General features: G+C 38.6%; 2 protein-coding genes across 6 annotated transcripts in view; one reads left to right on the top strand and one right to left on the bottom strand.

Moving 5' to 3' along the window:
- Positions 1–20571, bottom strand: part of LOC132127132 (amyloid beta precursor protein binding family B member 1-like) — a 59830-nt gene that overhangs the window by 20737 nt on the left and 18522 nt on the right. Inside the window, exons 3-7 of the mRNA XM_059538786.1 lie at positions 5671–5861; positions 5445–5501; positions 5295–5371; positions 4982–5042; positions 4756–4902 (exon numbers count right to left, since the gene is read on the bottom strand). Coding sequence (XP_059394769.1) covers positions 4756–4902; positions 4982–5042; positions 5295–5371; positions 5445–5501; positions 5671–5861 — 533 coding nt within the window. The remainder of the gene's footprint in view (positions 1–4755; positions 4903–4981; positions 5043–5294; positions 5372–5444; positions 5502–5670; positions 5862–20571) is intronic.
- Positions 11844–14942, top strand: LOC132127133 (uncharacterized). Of its 5 annotated transcripts, none has more exons than XM_059538790.1 (10): positions 11844–11990; positions 12103–12376; positions 12467–12644; positions 12768–12844; positions 12950–13130; positions 13266–13514; positions 13607–13778; positions 14192–14249; positions 14307–14340; positions 14515–14942. In XM_059538790.1, the coding sequence occupies exons 6-10, from the start codon at positions 13298–13300 to the stop codon at positions 14742–14744; spliced, it is 711 nt and encodes a 236-aa protein (XP_059394773.1). In that variant the 5' UTR covers positions 11844–11990; positions 12103–12376; positions 12467–12644; positions 12768–12844; positions 12950–13130; positions 13266–13297; the 3' UTR covers positions 14745–14942. The 5 variants fall into 5 exon arrangements, with proteins under 5 accessions (XP_059394773.1, XP_059394774.1, XP_059394770.1 ...); XM_059538791.1 differs by having other exon boundaries at positions 14554–14942; XM_059538787.1 differs by having other exon boundaries at positions 14192–14340.

A 20571-nucleotide genomic window follows, 5' to 3' on the forward strand; every position in this document is an offset into this window, starting at 1 on the left:
CTGACATCAATTGAACCCAGGTGCGCACCAAAAGTGCTAGTGTGAAAGCACCCTAACTTGGCAGTGTATGGGACAGTCACAAGCCTCCCGGTTTTCATCCAAAATATCTTAAATTGTGTTCTGAAGACGAGAGAAGCTTTCAAGGGTTTGGAACGACATGAAGGTAAGTGAGAAATGACAACATTTTCATTTTGGGGTGGAGTATCCCTTTAAAGAAGGATAATTAACAGACTATGCCAATACTAGTAAAATGTATATGAGGAGATACCCCCTGACTATGTAAAGCGCTTTGAGTGCCTAGAAAAGCGCTATATAAATGTAATGAATTATTATTATTATTATTATTATGAAAAACAATATGATACAAAATATTAAACTATTTTTTTATTTCATGGTGACTTTACACATCTAGCCAGAGCTGTCACACAAATTATTCACTCTGTTCAGTTTCTAGGGTGTGGGGAGTTTGAAGGCTGTGCACTGCCCTCACAATGGTTGTGACTGCAATGCTCACATTTATTTAATTAGATCACAAGATTTTGAAATGTCTTATTACATCAAGGCCAAATTGTAATTCTTGTTTCTCTTTCATAGGTTAACTCAACACAGCATAGTGATGTCTCAATAGGAATGCCTCTTGGGTGTGCAGATTGCTCTGAAGCCCATACAGAATCAAGATAGTTAAATGGTTGATGGTGTGGGCACTGCCTTGATGATGCAACATCACTTACTCTATTACTAGTGAACATGCCATCCCCTCTGCAGATTTTCTTCTTCTGCTTCAGAAGCAGTTCATTTAGCTCCGAAGCGGTTCATCTGACCAATTTTTTTTTCTGGAAAATTTGACCAATTGGCTTACTTGTACTTCAGTGACACCATTCAGTGGAACTTTGTTCTCATCGTGGTGAAATGTAATGGATCTCCATCGCTGCCGGCCGCCATTCTCTTGCTTTATTGCACGTAGTTCAAAATGCAGCAGCAAGAGTTCTTACTAGAACCAGGAAGTATGACCATATTAGCCCGGTCCTGTCAACACTGCACTGGCTCCCTATCCAACATCGTATAGATTTTAAAATATTGCTTATTACTTATAAAGCCCTGAATGGTTTAGCACAGGGGTTGGCAACCTACGGCACGCGTGCCAACAGTGGCACGCAGAGGGATAATCGCTGGCACGCAAGCAATAAGGAAAACTGTATAATGACGTACAGTTTGATGTAATAACTTCTCATAGTCACACAGCCTGTTAGGAGCTACAAATACTATTAAAGTGTGAGAATTAACTTGCATGGATGCACGTGCAAACACTGCACATACTAGGTGCTTCAGATCAAAGCCTCGGTCTAACAGCACTCGTCAATGTCAAAATGACTGAGATGGCCAATCAGATCAAAGTAGGCGGGGTTTACTGTTCACAGAAGCAGAGCGCGAAGCGTCAGTTTAACGTTAAAGAGAGTGAGGTAAGATGAAGCTGCAAATCAATTAACATTAGTCAACTTTTAATAATACGTTTTACCATAGAAATGTTAAATGACCTAAAGCTATATCCAGTGATGAAAAATTTTCTGAAATATGGCCATTTTGAGAGAAAGAAACTGCGGGCGGCAGATCCTTTTCCTATTTGGCGCCTAAACTCTGGAATAACCTACCTAACATTGTTCGGGAGGCAGACACACTCTTGCAGTTTAAATCTAGATTAAAGACCCATCTCTTTAACCTGGCTTACACATAACATACTAATATGCTTTTAATATCCAAATCCGTTAAAGGATTTTTAGGCTGCATTAATTAGGTAAACCGGAACCGGGAACACTTCCCATAACACCCTATGTACTTGCTACATCATTAGAAGAATGGCATCTACGCTAATATTTGTCTGTTTCTCTCTTATTCCGAGGTCACCGTAGCCACCAGATCCAGTCTGTGTCCAGATCAGAGGGTCACTGCAGTCACCCGGATCCAGTACGTATCCAGACCAGATGGTGGATCAGCACCTAGAAAGGACCTCTACATCCCTGAAAGACAGCGGAGACCAGGACAACTAGAGCCCCTGTAAAGACCTTGTCTCAGAGGAGCACCAGGACAAGACCACAGGAAACAGATGATTCTTCTGCACAATCTGACTTTGCTGCAGCCTGGAATTGAACTACTGGTTTCGTCTGGTCAGAGGAGAACTGGCCCCCCAACTGAGCTTGGTTTCTCCCAAGGTTTTTTTGTCCATTCTGTCTCACACATTTATCAGGTATAACAACTGGGATTTAGATCCGGCCCCTGGTTCCCGGCTTCTTGCTGCTTGAATTAGCCATTTGGTTTTAGCCTGGCCAAATTTCTTTCAGGCTAGAAGTGGCAGTGCTTAGCTTGGTGTGTGTGGTGTATCATTCTCATTGAGTCATCGCTATGCAGAATTGATTGAACCTATGAAAGAGAATGTCTTGGGTTACTTGAGTAACCCATGTTCTCTGAATAAGGAATACATTCAATACAAAACACCTTGTACAGCAGACTGAACTTCTATGGTAGGAGATTGTACTCTGTTAAGTGTAACCATGGTCTGATGAGATATCTGCGTCTTGCTGGATGCATATGGAAAAAAGCTTTTTCTCTTGAACTGAAGACTTTTTTATTCACACAGTGGAACTGCACACCCATTGGTTTGCGTAGTGTATTAAAAACTAACTAATGGCTAGGCAGCGGAGCTGCACGAGCCTATGGCGAAGAAGCCCACCAAGCCTGCCATAGCCCGCCATAATGGTGGGGCATCTGGCTATATAAGCGGGTGATGGCGATGCCTCTAGTCAAGTGGGCCCAAACAAAAAGTTGAGTACCCAAACGAGATGGAGTCTACTATCTATCTAGAGAGTCTTTGCTTTGTGACCAGAAGCCCTTTGGTACGATTAACGAAGCCGACAAAGAACTGTTCCGACCGCCTATAAGGAGCAGAACTCTCAATATATATTCTCAGAGCTCTGACGGGGGGAGGAAGCGTGGAGAGCATAATGACCTGTTCTCACAATGGAGTGGAGTGCACCTTAGGTAAGTAACCAGTATGACCAGGATGACCTTTGTGTCATTAGGCCCAAATTTCAGGCAGGCATGGCTAAAGGAGAGCGCCTGCAGGTCCCCTATTTTGTTTTAAGGATGCCAGTGTCAAAAATCAGGGCAGTCTTCAGTGATAGCAACAGATTGTGGGCAGACTGAAGTGGCTCAAAGGCAGAAGCACAGTGGGCAGATCCCATGAAGGGACAGAAGGGGTACCAGGCAGATTCAGCCTCCTGGCACCCCGTAAGAAGTGGATAACCGCGCTGTTTCTGTCCACTGACTGGCCCACAATAGGGGCATGAGAGGCTGCTATAGCCACTACATAGACCTTGAGCGTGGCTGGGGAACATCCTTTATCCAGCAGCTCCTGCAGAAATAACATCTCCTCTGTCAAATAAGTAGTATGAGGGTCTTTGCCATGATTAAGACACCAAGTGTAGAAAAAAAAAGACCACTTCAAGGTATAGAGGCATCTGGTAGACGGGCCTCTAGCCTCTGAAATTGTGTTTAAGACTCACTCTGAGAGGCTCAAAGGCTGCCGTCGAGCGGCCAGAGGTGCAAGGCCCATAAGTCAGGCTGATGATGCCATGTCACATTTGCTTGAGAGAGGAGATATGGAATGGAGTGGAATGGAAAAGGGGCCGCTATCGACAGCTGAGTTTGTCTGTAATAGCTATGGCTGGTTTGTCCAAAGGGGGGCCACCAAGAGAACCTTGTGTTTTTGTTCCCTTACTCGCCTGATTACCTGTGAGATCAGGGGAAAAGCATAGAGGAGGTGGTTGGGCCAATCATGGGCCAACTTGTCCTTGGTCTTTGAGAAATATATTGGGCAGTGAGAGTTGTCTTCTGAGGCAAAGATGTCCACCTCAGCCTCACCGAAGATCTCCCAAATCCTATGAACCGTCTGCGGAATGAGCATCCACTCCCCTGAGGGGACACTGCTCCTTGATAACATGTCCGGTGGTTCAGTATATGCGCTGCTTTCAGCTTTTGCTCTTGGCTGAGGAGGTGGGTTAGGTGTGATATTAATTCTGTGACCGACTAGGCCAGAATGAGCCAGGTGTAGAGGTAGTTGAGAATGTGGATTCCCATCCGTCTCAAAAGAGAGAATGCCGCCTCCGTAAATGTGCAGGTGGCCAGGGACAGCCTGAAGGGAAGGACTGTGTATTGATAAGCCACACCCTTGAATGCGAATTTCAATAATCGCCTATGAGCGGGGGGTATCTGGATATGAAGGTATGAACCCTTGAAGTCTCCTGAGCAAATCTACGCAAGGATCTGTTTCAGTGTAATCATCCTTGTCGTAGGGTATGCCGTTAGGGCCAAGGGAGTTGATAGGAAGGCATTGGTGTAAACCAGGATTTTTTTTTTTATTAGCACAAGTAAGTAGCAAGATTTATTTTTTCATCAGTGAAAGTTCTGCACCTCGGATTGAAAAGATGGTCATACTCTTACTGTTGGCAAAGGGACAAATATGCAGAATATGCTGGATAACCAGAGAATGTGCAAGACCTGGTGGATTTTTCTGAGAAAAGTGTTAGACCTACATTGCAGTTTCTTTTGCTAAAGATAGTTATTTCATTTATCTTAAGTTTTTGAAATTTAAGCAATGTTAATTATGTTCTTTGTTCTGAAAACAAAAAACAAAACAAAAAAAGAATTGTTGAAGCACATTCATTCATTCAAATTCTAGTGATTTGCAGACATATGCCTAACCTCGCCCCAGAAGCCAGCTGTGTCATCTAGATTGTGTTTCTGGTAGGACAGCTGTCGGATACAGTTATTAACTGCAACACTACTCCTGCCAGGAGCCATCTCCTCTTCTGAGATCTCCACCCAGCCCAGAGAACGCACCGCAAAGCACTGCAAAACAAACGGGAGCAAACACTGAGCAAACAAGCATCCTGATGTAGTGTATGTGGTCAGTCACCTGTGTGCTTACCTTCGCCCCCTCATTACTGCTGAAATAAGTCTGTTCCTCTTCCTCCTCAGACTGAGAAAAACTGCACAACAGGAAGATGACACAGAGAGAAGGATCAATGCTCCTTTTGCTCAAACAATAGAGCCTGACACTTACAATGCCAAGATCATGGCCTCGATTACTCAGAACTTATGTTGAATGCAACCTAAGTGACTTTAGATAATAAGTGTCTGCCCAATTCATAAATTCATTAAAATGTACATGTACATATGACATAGGCCTAACAGTGTAATGCTCAGCTTCAGGAGTCGGTGTTGTTTAACTGATCTTATACCTGAGATTGATGGAGGCATAACGTAGAGTCGCTCCCTCAAACTCCTTCAGACTTTCATCAGAAGCCACGTCCACCTTCTAAACAATAAATATGCATTACAAGGACTTACAAAAACAGAATGAGATGTCTGTGATTCCATTATGAACCTACCTGCCAATGCTCTTCCTCAGTGAATGTGTTTGGATGAGAAACACCACTCCATGAAATCTAAATACAAATGTGTTCATGTTTAAAGACATCAGCACTCACATGGCTACAATGACACTGATGTTGGGAAACTTTATATCTATAATGTTATACTGATGGACTATTGTAAACAGCACACAGGTTTAGCTGGGTTGAAGTGTTTTTGGTGATGTCTAATAGGTGTGTGCACCTGAGGCTGGTCACCAGGTGTGAGCGCAGGTGAGGTGCTGGCTGCTCTCTCCTCTAGGGGTCCAGGTGGCTCCCACTGCGTGGTCCCTGTGGGAATGTGCCAGTAGTAGGTGCCTGATGTGTCCTGCACTCGCATCCAACCAGCGGGCAGATCTGTGTTTGTTTCAAAAGCACTGCCATCCCAGTAGGACTCTATAACCAAAAATAAAAGGAGATATCCTTTATCAACATATCAAAATCACTAAGTCACAAGCAAAATGTTAACCTTTATTTTTGCAGCAGGAATCCTCAAATCTGGCAACATTGATCATACCATCTTGTGATTTTGTTAATGATCCTGAAGACATTCAAACTCTAGCACTTTCTATTCTATTTAAATTTTACTTTATCTTATTTTTTATTAAAGGGGTCCTATTATGCTTTTTCACTTTTTCAACTTTAGTTAGTCTGTAAAGTTGCTGTTAGAGGGGAAAAAACAAGCTCTGCCTGCATTCACAAAGCTCAAAGTCCACCTCAAAAGAAGGTATTTTATTTAACAGAAATCACTTTTCAAAAACTACAATGAATGACTCGTTTGGACTACAATGCATATTTTCCGGGATTTGTAATATCACAAATCTTAAAAGTCTGCGAGCCCTCTTGAAATGATATAATGATATCGAAAATGATATAATGCAGACAGTGCGTGGATGCGGACAGCCCAAGTATATTTTGGCCTTTATCAGTGCCGCACGAGATACGATGACAATGTAAGTTTCATTGCATTATAATTTTCTTGTTTAGCCTATCCAGTTAAAGCCACTAGAGGCAGCACTGCTGTGATGTTCTTTCAAAATATTGCAGGAAAAGAGAACAACGTGGAGAAGACGTTGTTTACATCAAAACTGAAACCAAGCCATTCACACAGAATGCATATTTTGCACATTTTCTAGAGGGACACCATTGGACTCAACAAGAGAGACAGATGTTTAGAAAGCCATGTAAAATTTATGTATGTTCAACTTTTTAAAAACATATCTTGAGAATTTATGGTGGGCCCCCCCCCCCCACTGCATCTCATGTTTTATGGTAACTTTGCCACGTTTTTCATTAATAAAATTAAAAACATCAGTGCACAATTTTTCACACCACAATCAGTCAAGCTCATATTACCAGCAAACATACACTCATTTACATCCTTCTCTTCACTCTCTGAGGCAGAAGTCTCAAAACTCATCCTTTCTAATCACCCTACTACTTGCCCGCTTGATCCTATTCAATCTCATCTCCTTCAAGCCATTTCTCCTGCAGTTGTACCTGCACTCACTCACATCATCAACACTTCCCTCCACACTGTTGTTTTACCCTCATCATTTAGATAGGCTTGTATAACTCCACTACTTAAGAAACCCACCCTCAACCAATCTATTTTAGAGAACTACAGACCAGTTTCCCTTCTTCCTTGCATTGCAAAAACACTTGAACGAGCTGTGTTCAACCAAGACTCTACATTTCTCACACATAACAACCTCCTTGACAGCAACCAATCTGGCTTCAGAAGTGGACATTCAACTGAGACGGGCTTGCTCTCAGTTGTTGAAGCTCTAAGACTGGCAAGAGCGGAATCCAAATCTTCCGTACTTATCCTGCTTGATCTGTCCGCTGGTTTTGACACGGTTAACCACCAGATTCTCCTATCAACCCTACTGACAAAGGGCATCTCAGGAACCACACCTCAATGGTTTGAGTCTTACCTATCAGATAGGTCCTTCAAAGTATCTAGGAGAGGTGAGGTGTCCAAGACCTAACATCTAACTACTGGGGTGCCTCAGGGCTCAGTTCTTGGACCACTTCTCTTCTCTGTCTACATGGCATCATTAGGTTCTGTCATTCAGAAACATGGCTTTTCATACCACTGCTATGCTGATGACACTCAACTCTACCTCTCATTCCATCCTGATGATCCGACAGTAGCTGCTTGCATCTCAGCTTGTCTAACAGACATTTCTTGCTGGATGATGGACCATCACCTTTAACTCAACCTTGCCAAGACAGAACTTGCTTGTGATTCCAGCAAACCCATTGTTTCATCACAATTTCACCATCAAGTTAGGCACATCAACCATAACTCCTTCAAAAACAGCTAGAAGCCTTGGAGTTATGATTGATGATCAGCTGACTTTCTCAGACCACATTACTAAAACGGTCCGATCCTGCAGATTTGCTTTATTCAACAAGAAGATCAAGCCCTTTCTTTCGGAACATGCTGCACAACTCCTTATTCAAGCTCTTGTTCTGTCCAGGCTGGACTATAGCAATGCTCTCTTGGCCTTCCAGCCAGTTCTATCAAACCTTTACAATTAATCCAGAACGTGGCAACAAGATTAATTTTTAATGAGCCAAAAAGAATACACGTCACACCTCTGTTTATCAATTTGCACTGGCTACCAATAGCTGCTCGTATAAAATTCAAGGCATTGGTTTTTGCCTACACAACTACCACTGGCTCTGCACCCATTTACCTAAATTTGTTACTTCAGACTTGTGTGCCCTCTAGAAGCTTGCGTTGTGAAAATATATCTGTGCTAAACTTATACTTAACCTCCAACTCACACACTGGCGATTATTCAACCTGCCAAAGTGGCTAGTTGGAGTCACTGTGTTACCCGCTACGAGCAAAATCAACCCGCATTTGGCGGGTGTTACGGTCAAGCCCTGGTTCTCAGAAACGGGACCATATCCTTCCCATTTTGTAACCTTAACACTGGTTGTCGTTCCGTAATAGAATTGATTTTTAAAATCTTGCTGTTTGTTTTTAAATCATTAAACGGCCATGCACGATTGGTTACAACAGTACTCTCCATCAAGATATTTTAGAGGTGCCATAGAATGCATTGATACAATATTTTAAATAGTGTGTACATGAATTTTTTTTTTTTAATCTCAAAATACCCCACAGATAATTTTTGTGGCTGGTGGTTTTCATACACTGCGGCCACACAACTGTGTTCAAAACCCTTATAAAATGGCACCTTTAGGTCCTCTGACCAAAAACACTTGACTGTTCCTAGGTCAAACACAAACTGTCAGGAGGAGTTGTGCTTTTGCATAATCAGCCCTGAGGCTCTGGAAACAGCTTGTCTTTACACATAAGAACTGCCTCCACTTTGGTGTCCACTTTAAGTCTCTTTTAAAGACTCATCTATTCTCCCAGGCTTTTCTGCAAAATGATGCTCAGTGAAATGTTGTTGGAATGTTGAATGTTATTTTATATTGAATGTATGCTCTGTGCAGTGTAAGTGATGTTTACATGTTATCTGCTTATGTTTTTTAGAATCTGTACAAGACATTGGTCAACTTGTTTTTAATTGTGATTTAGAAATAAAATTAGCACAAAATTAGAGGGGCAGCACAAAAGTCAGCAGGTCATGATCCATCTACGCAACAAGCTTCTTAGCTGTGTAATATTAATGTAGTGAAGCTAATAATGTGAAGGTATCAGTCTAGCTGAATTTCGGATCCGAGTCAATTATCAGACCAACCGAACACTTGATTCCCTAACACCTGAAGGGAATCATTAATATTATAATTGATGTGAATGCACATAATATACCCATGAAAAAATGAAGACACTGTGGCAAGTAGGACTGTGCGATATGGGAAAAAAATCTTATTGCGATTTTTTTGACAGATATTTTGCGATTGCGATTTGATTTGCGATTTTACATTTGCAAAGTCAAGCTTCAGCTCAATATTGTCAATAATATGCAGCACAGTATAAGTATCATTACCTTGCTGAAAAAAAACAAAAAACAAAAAGAAATTCTAACAGCTTCTATGAAACCATAAAAAAAAATTCCTTTTTGTTTTTGGCATTATTCCAATAGTAATTACTGTTGTTCAATTCCCATTATAACCCTGAAATCCTTTCAATTTTCAGTTGTGTATTGGGAGGGGTTCTATATATATATTATTTATTTAGTATTTTTTTTTTTCAGCAGACAAGATTATAATGGTATAAGTAATTTTATAGAATTAACTTAGTTGCTGAATTTCACTGGAAATATTAATTTTTTATATAAATAAAGAACTGCATTTCTTTAGTCAATTATTAAGTACGGTATTACATTTTACACTGTATATGGGATTTTAAGAACAAGTGGAAAATGTGCTAAATGTTTCATTTCATTCAAGTAGTTAGACTGAATTGATATTCGTTTTAAATGGGGAGTCAGGCGCGAATCGACGCAGGTTGCGCATGTGCGTCGAGCCTCATCCATACTGCCAGATGCGCTCATGCAGATCTGCGGTGCAGGGCCACGCGAGAATATAACCGAGCGTTATGAAAAACGCGGGATTCGCGCCGCGTGGGAAGAGAGTATGAGAAGCATTCAGAGACACAGGCTGTGTCTGCGGTCTTCTGAATGGGGAATAGCGAACATGCAATAAGAGATGCTCTTGATATGCATTGTGACGCAGCTCTTGTAAATTATCTTTTTGTTCGTTGTCTGTCTTTTCAAAGCTTAAAGGGGTGATAAAACACGATTTCACTTTTCTAACTTTAGCTAGTGTGTAATGTTCCTGTTTGAGCATAAACAACATCTGCAAAGTTACAACGTTCAAAGTTTTAAGCAAAGGGAGATATTTGCTTTTAAAGAAATCCATTTCTAAGGACTACAGCAAACGGCCGGTAGGGACTACACGACATTCCTCCAGGGTTGCTGACGTCACTAAGCCCAAAACCCCTCCTCCGAGAATAATAAATTAGGGGGGGCGGGGTGGGGAGCGAGGCCATTTTATATTGCTGTGGAGATTGAGAAGAGTTGTTGTATGCTGGAGTGTCATTGCCGCGATGCCGACGAAACGCTGTTATTTTCATCCGGATTGCAGGTCCACTTTGTTCAGCCTTCCTAGGGACGGGGAAGTTAGGGATCAATGGTTAAAATTTATTTTTAACTCGGTCCCTCAAAATTATTACCCAAATCTCGCTCTCTGTGCTGCTCATTTTACGGAGGAAAGCTTCCACAATCTTTGCGAGTTCAATGCAGGATTCGCCCAACGGCTTGTCCTGAAAGATGGAGCAGTTCCAACTTTAAAAACAGAAGCTGTTTACGGGCCACAACCTGTAAGTATGACTTATTTTTCGTCAATGTGTTTTACTGTAATAGTTTGTATTGCTTATTGTACATTGTATCAAGGAAGTGAACAAATAACAACGCTGTTTGGCTCCGCAAACCAGTTTGTTAAATGCTCATTCATGCATTCGACAAACCCCTAACGTTAACGTTACAAACTTTTTTTCTTAATCTCAACCGCGAACTTGGAATTAGTGTATATCATTATTTGATTAGAGCGTTTATGTATTGTTTATCTACATGTTTGTTTATCTGCAGGCATGCTAAACATGGTTCTGTGTTTGATTCGGCTACTATAGTAAATCCAATGTTTAGTGTTCGTTTTGGGTTAATAGTTATAGCGACAGATATTTGGCTATAAGCGTTCTAAAAATACAAAAGTAACGATTCCATTCAGTACCGATCTTCACTCTTTAATCAAAAAAAATCCCGTTGAGGACTAATATAATTTGTTAGAACAATTATATGAAATTCTTGCTTATGAAGCTTATTTTTTGTGGTCCAATGATTATTATCCAGTAATTAATTTTTTCCTACTATTTTACATGACACATGTATGTTTTAAGCTGTAATTTGATCATTGATTACATATTGTCATTATTTCTTACAGACAACATCTCAGCAGGGTTCGAGTTCCCAAGAGCTCCCCACTACATCTACACTTCATGAAGTTGGATGTCAGTCAGACCCTATAGAGACTGAAACTGTAGCCAAAGATGCGATCAGTGGGCACACAACTTTCAATGGGTACATTGAGCAGTTTCCACTTAAGGAGCAAAGGTATGAAATACAGACATTAAATGTGTTTGTGTTACTTTATCATATCCAGTTCTAGTACACATCGTCTTTTTTATTATAATTGTTATACCGGCTACTGAAACTTATGTGTATTAGAAAGTGGCTTATGTTTCTCACTGTAAAAAAATTGTAATAGCATGACAGATGGTTATGAGTAATTGTATTTTTTACTTTTTTTTGTACTTGTAGGCATTCAGGCAACATATTATGGTCATGATGTGGGCACCCAAACAACTGAGATGTTTCCTGATGTGCAGCAGTCTTCAACACCAGTAAGGGGCTCAGTCTTCAGGCCCAGTAAGAGACCTCGTCTGGTGTTAGATGAGGAAGAAGAATCAGAATTAAATGTCGAACCCACTGATTCCACATATAACCCAGATTCTGTTGTTACTGAAGAATCAGAATTGGCGTAAGATATAAATACATATTTACACACTTTTTTACCAATACATTTGTGTTTAAAAAAATATATAAAACATGAAAGCAACTTCCTAATATTTATTCTTTTTATATTGCCTTAGGATAGATCCACAGCCCGACCACAGCAATAACAAATACATTGTTTTTGAAAGCTGTCTTCGAGAGCTGTTTGTGTCCTGTCCAATTTGTAAGACAAAGTGTGTTGTCCAGAGCAGACGAAGGGGGACTTTTGTTGCATTCACCCAGCTTTGTGAAAAGTGTAACTACTACAGACAGTGGCAGAGCCAGCCCATTGTAGGGAGTACCCCACTTGGAAACCTGCTATTGTCTGCTGCAACGTATTTTACCGGTGGATCTTTTAAACAACTAGAGAAGGTATTACAATTACAATAAAATTCACAAAAAAATACTGTGTTGTTTCATTATGTATGTACTGTATGATTTCTATGATTTCTATGTTAATAGATTTTCAAGGCCATGAAGCTCCAGATGATGCATTTCGTAACTTTTAGGATTCATGCCAGGAATTTCATTGAGCCTACCATAATACACAAGTGGAAGCAAGATCAACTGAATCTTATAAGACAGCTGCAAGAGGGAGGAAATGTTGCTGTGGCTGGAGATATGCGTGCTGACACGCCAGGTACGTTTACCGTAAATAAAAAAAAATCACGCCGTTTATTTTATAGTCTTTGAGTTTTCCTAAAATATTATGATACTGATGTTCTCAGTAATGTTCTATATATGATTATGATGTTTACAATAGGACACTCAGCAAAATTTGGCAGCTACACCATTATGCACATGGAAACCAACAAAATTCTGGATCTTCAACTAGTTCAGGTTAGTAATTAAGCATTTAAAAAATTTATTTACATTTTCTTTTATCTGTTATTGTGTATACTCTACTCTGTTTATACATTTGAAATGTTGTGTACCCAACAACAGAGCAACGGGGTTGGTGGAAGTTATCATATGGAAAAGGAGGGATTGAAGCGTTGTCTCGATAAGCTGGAGTCTAATGGTTTAGCTGTTGACTACATCGTCACCGATCGCCATCCGCAGATTCAGAAGTACCTGAGGGACCGCAATATCACTCAGTTCTATGACGTGTGGCACTTTGAGAAAGGTAATTATTTATCTTTGTATTATTAATTGATTCTTATTCAGTTAATTGTTCAACCTAACATGTACATTTTTATTTTTGTGGTAATTTGATTATCTTGAAATAATGATTGTACAACCAAGCTTTTACTTTGTACAGGTTTATCTAAGAAACTTGACTAACTTTCAAAAATGAAGGACTGTGAGGTGCTGAAAAAATGGTTGCACAGCATCAAAAACCATGTTTACTGGAGTGCGATTTCCTCTGAGTCTGGGCCAGAAAAGGTGGCGAAGGGGAATTCACTGCAGAACCACATCCAAAATGTACATGTTCATGAGAACCACCTCTTCCCCAAGTGTGAACACCCAGACAAAGTTTCCAGGGATCCAAAAAAATGGATCCAACCAGGTATGACTGTATAGAGAGACAGATGACAATAAAATGACAGTAAACTAGTAAAATTTTGAGATTTTCTTCATATTTTATCTGTTTGGTTACAGGATCAATAGCGCTCCATAAAGTGGAAAAGCTATTATACAACAAGAGAGTTCTCAAGGATATAGAAAAGCTCAGCCACAACTTTCAGACGTCATCACTGGAGGCTTTCCACAGTCTGATTTTGCGTTTTGCCCCAAAGAACGTGATTTTCCCTTTCATAGGAATGTTGTGCAGGTAATAATCTTTGACATATTCAGTAATATTTATAAGCATTGTTTCTAACAATTGTTATGGAAATGTTTTTTTTATTCATTATTTTATTAATATTAATGATCTTTCCCTATAATAAATAATGTTCTTTCCTAATAAGGAAGAAAAAGGATAAATAGGTTAGGAGCCTTGCCTGTGGCCCTACAGTATGTTATCTATGTTATGAGTAGCAGAGATATAAAGAGCTATAAAGCCTCCCATCTTGGCCAGAACTCTCACATTCTCTTGACTGACTGTGCGACTGTGAGCCTTTCTTGCAAGAAAGAAACCATTATAATCATGGATTGAACATTTGTCTCTTATTCTGAATTGTTTGTTTATTTGTCACAACACAGTCTACTAATCTTCATATTTTATGGATTGTGCACTGATTACAGGCTGTATCTTGCAGCAATGCACTATAATGAAAATGCTAACCGTGAGCAGGCAACAACAACTGAAGGACAGGCTGTGTATAAGATCGTTTTTCCAAAGTCCAAAAAAGGGGAATGCACAGCAAAGCCAGTGAAAATAGAACCAACATACAGTAAGTTTGTTTTATTAACAATAATATATAAAAAAAAAAGCTATAATAAAATAAATATAAGCTTACAAAAAATATTTATAAACATTACACAAATGTTAATTATAAAACAAAGGTAGATTATTTATCAGTAATTATGTAAAACCATAGAGTGACTCAGTATTCTGTTTTTTACAGACTATGTGGATGACCTTATGAGCCTTCTGTTACATAAAGTCTTTGTGGACCCCAAGCCATATGCGGAAGAGCTGCATGCAATCCCCATTCCACCTCCTCTGTCATCACAGTATGAAAAACCTTCCAAAGAAGAGGTGATTGCCCAGCGTGTGTCACGATTCAGTCGAGGGGTGGCCGGAACCCAACATACTGTCCCGCTGGATCAGGAAACTGTAGACGGATCCGGTTAACAACACATGAGGGGATGACAACCCTCACACTACGTCCTAGGTAGCCCCAGCACCAGCTGACAAAGCTGCGATAGGCCAGATAACGGAAACGCCTATGGCAGGAATAGAAAACCTCAATATTGTGTATAAAACCAGTGGTATATTGGAAACATGTATATGTGATGTGAAAATATGTTTGATAAAAATGTATATTTTGATTAGTTTTTGTCTTTGAATAACTATATAGTAAATATAAATGTGTAAATATATATATTTTGTATCTATTGTCTTTTATTTATGTTCTTTTACACAACATAATTTCATAAAATTTAATAAATACTTACTCCTCTTCATTTCTGCGTCTCACTGGTCCATAGTCGGCTCTGTAAATATTATTGATATTTTGCAAAGTATACGGATTTAAGCAGTTTGGTTCAAAACCTGGATGCTCAACCATACATTTAGGAGGGTCTGGAACCGCCATCATTCGTTTTACAACCTAAACGGTAATGTAAGACAATGAGAACATACTGTACAATTAACCTATGTTTATCTTTTAAATATGAAAAAATAATTATACAGAATTAACACGTTATGCATAATTTTGGTAATAGCTTATTACACTACCTTCTGTATTTCTTTGCAGCAGATGTTTTCCTCTTCAATTGGCATTTTTGCACAGTTATTACATGTACACCTAATAAAATATATATATTTTTTTAAATAAAAAAGGTTCTTGAATACACTTTTGTTAATAGACAAACACTTATTAATGTTATAAATTAAACATCAACTATTATAATTAGTACAATTAAATTACAGCGTATCTAAAAAAGTATTAGATATCAACAACAAAAAACATACCATTCTGAAACGTCATTTAAACGCCGTTCTTGAACAGGTTCTGCTCGTTCATCTTCATTAAAATTTTCTAGGTCCGATTCGGGCTCAAATTGGTATGGTTTTATTGACGCCATTGTTTCTAATACCACCAAAGCACAGACAACTGGTAAAGGTAAGGGGCGTGACGTTACCGAAAAACGTGCTCTAGGCGGTTAGCGAATCACAACACACTGGGCCAGCTAACCAATCTGAGCCCATTGCTATTTTTGTGGGACTGGCTTCATAGAACCCGGAAACCATCAGACCGTTTTACAAGGAGGGACAGAGCAGTGTAGAGTAAAGGTAAAATATATGAAAAATAATGCGATTTTTTTAAAAAACAAAGCATGAACACATGTTACAGTGCACCCCACAAACACAATAAAGCCTTCGAAAAACCGCGTTTTACCACCCCTTTAAGTTACATAATGTTTTTCTTTAGTTTTAACTATTGATCTGACACCATAATCCCACTCTATCTCTCTCCTGCTCTCCTTTTTTTTAATGGTGGGCGTTTACACAGTTGTTTAGAGCAGTGCTGATTGGGGAGAATGGAGGTGCACTCACCTCTATTGGTTAGTAAGACTGCCACTCAAGGCTGCAGTCATGCATATGCTCTGGAACGGAGTATATCGTGTCCACATCACAGGCTTCGTTTTTGGGGGCAGATGGTGATACCGATATAAGGAAGCAAAAAAGTCTGAAACCAATATATCGTATTGTATTCTTTATGTGAATAGGCTATATTACAGTACAGTACACTTTTTGCAATGATAACTCAAATGTGGTGAGACACATTATAATTATGTTATGAATATAGGGCTATGTAGTGGAGGCAGGGTATTTAACAATTTAACAATAAACTATTATTCAAAATGAGTGTGACATCAGTGCACTTAACAGTAAACTTCACTTATAGAAGAAGTTTCAAACAGAACAAAATATAACATGAATTAAGAAATCAAACAAGATAACTGTGTAGGGCAAGCAACCTACTGCCAAACCAACAGAAGCAGGTTTATGCAAATCATCCAAATGTAAACATCTAAAATAAATAAATAAACAATTTACATATATAACAATATTTGGAAGTGTAAAACACCCAGACAGAACTTTCTAAAGAAAAATATCCAACCTTTAGGAGTTTCTGTTTGAGTACACAGTAAAAAAAAACACCCAACTGTTGCTTGCATTTTTCTTAAAATTCTGTAATTTCATTAATTCTTAGAGAAAACGAAAAGAAAATTGAGACTTTAAATAAGTTAAACTTAAACTGTAAGTTCTCCTGTTTTTAACTATATATTAGATTTAGCTGACTGCTAAGAATAGGTCTGAAAAACAAAGAAAAGTGTAGGTGTGTCAGGCGCCCCAAAAATGTTCTAGGTCTTTAAGAGTTAACTGTCTAACTGCGGTGTTTGGCCAATCACAATGCACTGGGTCAGTTGGCCAATCAGAGAAGAGTGCGCTTGTTGGAAGGCGGGACTTTGTAGAAAATTAGGCGTTTGAGAGAGACGGGGCATAGAGGACCTACAATGTACATTATTTAAAAAAAAAAAAAAGAAAGAAAAGAAATTTGTGATTTTTGAACATTAAAGCATGTCAACATATTTTGTTACACCAAATACACAAAACAATGATCTTTAAAATAATAATATAAATATTTTTTAACAGTTCTTTGCTTTAGAACATGTATTGATGTTAAATCCACAAATAAAATGTTATGGTTATACAGGACGATGTTCAAAATAAATGCGAAGTAAATGCTGAAATTTAAACATGTCAAGACAAAAGAAAATTTATGAGGATATGGAGGAAATTCGAAAATCTCTGAGCATGTTGTCTGAGGACCTTGCTCGAGTTGCTAAAAACCAAGAAATGCTGGAGGAGCTAATGTCGGAAGTCAAACAATTGAAAAGTTTGGTAAAAGAAAAGGACATGATGGTTGACCAGTTGGAAAGAAGGATTGATGAGTTGGAACAAAACGCAAGAGGGAATGACTTGATTATTAGTGGGCTTGATATCCGAAATAGATCTTACTCAAGTGTGGCTGCTGGAAAAGACGGTGAAGATATTTCGAGCGAAGAACAGCAATCGCTGGAATATCAAGTGATGCAATTTTTTAAGACAAAGGATATTAATATTAAAAGTGAAAATGTGTCATCTTGCTACAGTCTTCCAGGGAAAAACAAACAAACGAAGCCAGCTATTGTCTTGCGGTTTGTCGCGACTAAACATAAGAGAGACATTCTAAAGCAAGGGAAAAAACTGAAGGGGAACGATGTTTATATAAATTAACATTTAACCAAAAAGAATGCTGATATAGCCAGAGTGGCGAGGAACCTGAGGAAACAAATGAAGATTCAAGCAACATGGACAAGAAATGGAAAGGTGATAATCAAACTAAATGGAACGCCCGAGGAAGCAAAGATTATCACGGTAAGAGATCTACGTGAACTTGAAATGAATGAATTGCACTCTGATGGAAATGGCAGGAGTCCTAGATGGCCCAGATTGTGTGATATTTTTGGAAGAGGATGGTTAATTTGGGGCTCAGGGCTATCGGGCCTACTGACTGTGATGTTTTTTTGGCCTGGGAATGCCGTGAAACTGGATGGATGGATTGTTTGTGCACACAGATCAGAGAGAGGATTTGGCTTACAAGTGTTAAATGACAATGACTGATTGTATGTTTAAAGATTACGTGTTTCCCTTTTTTGATGGACATGACGAAGACTTAGACCAGCAGAAGACTGATAAGATGGACAATGAAATGCCAATGTCAAGTTTGGTAACACCATATCTGAATTACTCGCACAGTGGAAGATTAGAAGATTTGGATGAAAGAGTATTTGATGTGGGGAGTGAAATAGACCCTGAGAGGAATTTCAATTATGCCTCCACAACAGATGGGTCCAACTGTAAATATTTCACTGAAAAACAATTCAATGACATTGTAGAGAGGGATGGAGTGTATATTATCCATCTCAATAGCAGAAGTTTAAATAGAAATTTCAGCAATATCATGGATTATTTGAAGCGGCTGAAGAGGGCATTTGATGTCATTGCGATTTCAGAGTCATGGTTACGAAATGATACTGTGGAAGACTTTGGAATGACAGGCTATGAAATGTTCTTTGTAAACCGGACTTTAAAGAAGGGAGGTGGAGTGGCCTTATATGTTAATACTGCCCTGCAATGTAAGCAGGTTGTCTCTATGTCGAAAGAATGTGCTGGGAATTTTGAAATAGTCACTGTAGAAATAGAGATGAAAACAAGTAGAAATCTAATAGTTAGTTGTGTGTATAGAGCGCCTGGAACATGTATTGACAAAACAAAGGATCAATTAGTTTGTATGTTTGAGAAGGTGGTAGGTAAAAAAAATGTTTTTGTTTGTGGAGATTTTAATGTTGATCTTTTCAATCCACAAGGCCACAAAGGTACCACAGACTTTATTTATACAATGGACAGCTTAGGTTTATTTCCAACAATCACAAAGCCGAGTAGAATTACAGGACAAAGTGCTACATTAATTGACAATATTTATTCAAATGTTGTTAGTAATGATATTGTAGGGGGACTGTTGGTGGAAGACATAAGTGACCATTTGCCAATTTTTGTTTATTATAATTGTAAATTAAATGAAGAAGCACCTGTAAGGAGGAAAAGAGAATGGAGGCTGAGGACTCCTGTAACCTTGAAAGCCTTTAAGGAAGATCTATTAAGATATAATTGGGAAAATGTTTATGTTAATGATGCAAATGAAGCGTATAGCTCTTTTCTGAATAGTTATTCAAAGTTATATGAAATGAATTGTCCTTTAAAAATGTACATTGAGAAAAAGAGGGAACAAAACCCTTGGATGACAAAAGGCTTACTTAATGCATGTAAAAAGAAAAACACACTATATAGGGTCTTCTTAAGACAAAGAACGGAAAAGGCTGAGATGAAATATAAGGCATATAAAAATAAACTAACGAAAATACTTAGGTTAAGGAAAGAGACATATTATAGCAGTTGTTTAGAGGAAAATATAGGAAATATGAAAGGAATGTGGAAAATTATAAATGGTTTAACAAGAAATAAATTTAAAGAAGCTACATATCCTAAATTTATAATAAAAGATAATATGTGCATAGACAAGAAACAAGATGTGGCAGAAGAATTTAATGATTTTTTTGTTAATGTGGGACTGAATCTCGCAAGGGATATTGTTGAACCAAAAGAGAAAAATGGATTGGATGAATTAATTGAAAACAATTTGCAAAGTTTGTATCTAAGTGAGGTTAGTGAATCTGAAGTGAGGGGAACGGTTTTAAACCATAAAAGTAAGAGATCACAAGATTGCAATAACATAGATATGTCCTTAGTGAAAGAAACCATAGAAGAGATTATTAAACCATTGACACACATATGTAATGTTTCATTTAGGACGGGAATATTCCCTGACCAGATGAAGGTAGCAAAGGTCATACCTTTGTTTAAAGCAGGTAATAAAAATGATTTATCAAATTATAGACATGTATCACTTCTTCCACAGTTTTCTAAAATATTGGAAAAACTTTTTGTTAAAAGGCTGGATAGTTTTATTAATAAATATAATATTTTGTGTGAGCAGCAGTATGGATTTCAGGCCAAGCAGTCGACCGGACTTGCAATAATGAAATTAGTGGATGAGTTAAGCAAGGCAATTGATGATAAGAGAGTGAGTCTGGGTGTCTTTATTGACCTGAAAAAAGCATTTGACACTATTAATCACGATATTCTTCTGAAGAAGCTGTTTAAGTATGGGGTCAGAGGGGTTGCATATTCTTGGATTTGTTCATATATAAATAACAGAACACAATTTGTTTCAGTTGATGGAATTATGTCAAGTCCCCTGAAAATTCTTTGTGGAGTTCCACAGGGCTCCGTCCTGGGACCAAAATTGTTTATTTTATATTTAAATGATCTCTGTAGGGTCTCAAGT

Source organism: Carassius carassius, chromosome 45 (genome assembly GCF_963082965.1).
Source record: "Carassius carassius chromosome 45, fCarCar2.1, whole genome shotgun sequence".
NCBI lineage: Eukaryota > Metazoa > Chordata > Actinopteri > Cypriniformes > Cyprinidae > Carassius > Carassius carassius.

What these genes read in the sequence shown, in the direction of transcription:
- LOC132127133 (XM_059538787.1), top strand. Translation starts at nt 13,298, where the DNA reads ATGAAGGACTGTGAGGTGCTGAAAAAATGGTTGCACAGCATCAAAAAC. An exon ending in AAAAAAATGGATCCAACCAG is followed by an intron (nt 13,515 to 13,606) that starts GTATGACTGTAT and finishes GTTTGGTTACAG; the next exon opens with GATCAATAGCGCTCCATAAA. An exon ending in GAAAATAGAACCAACATACA is followed by an intron (nt 14,341 to 14,514) that starts GTAAGTTTGTTT and finishes TGTTTTTTACAG; the next exon opens with ACTATGTGGATGACCTTATG.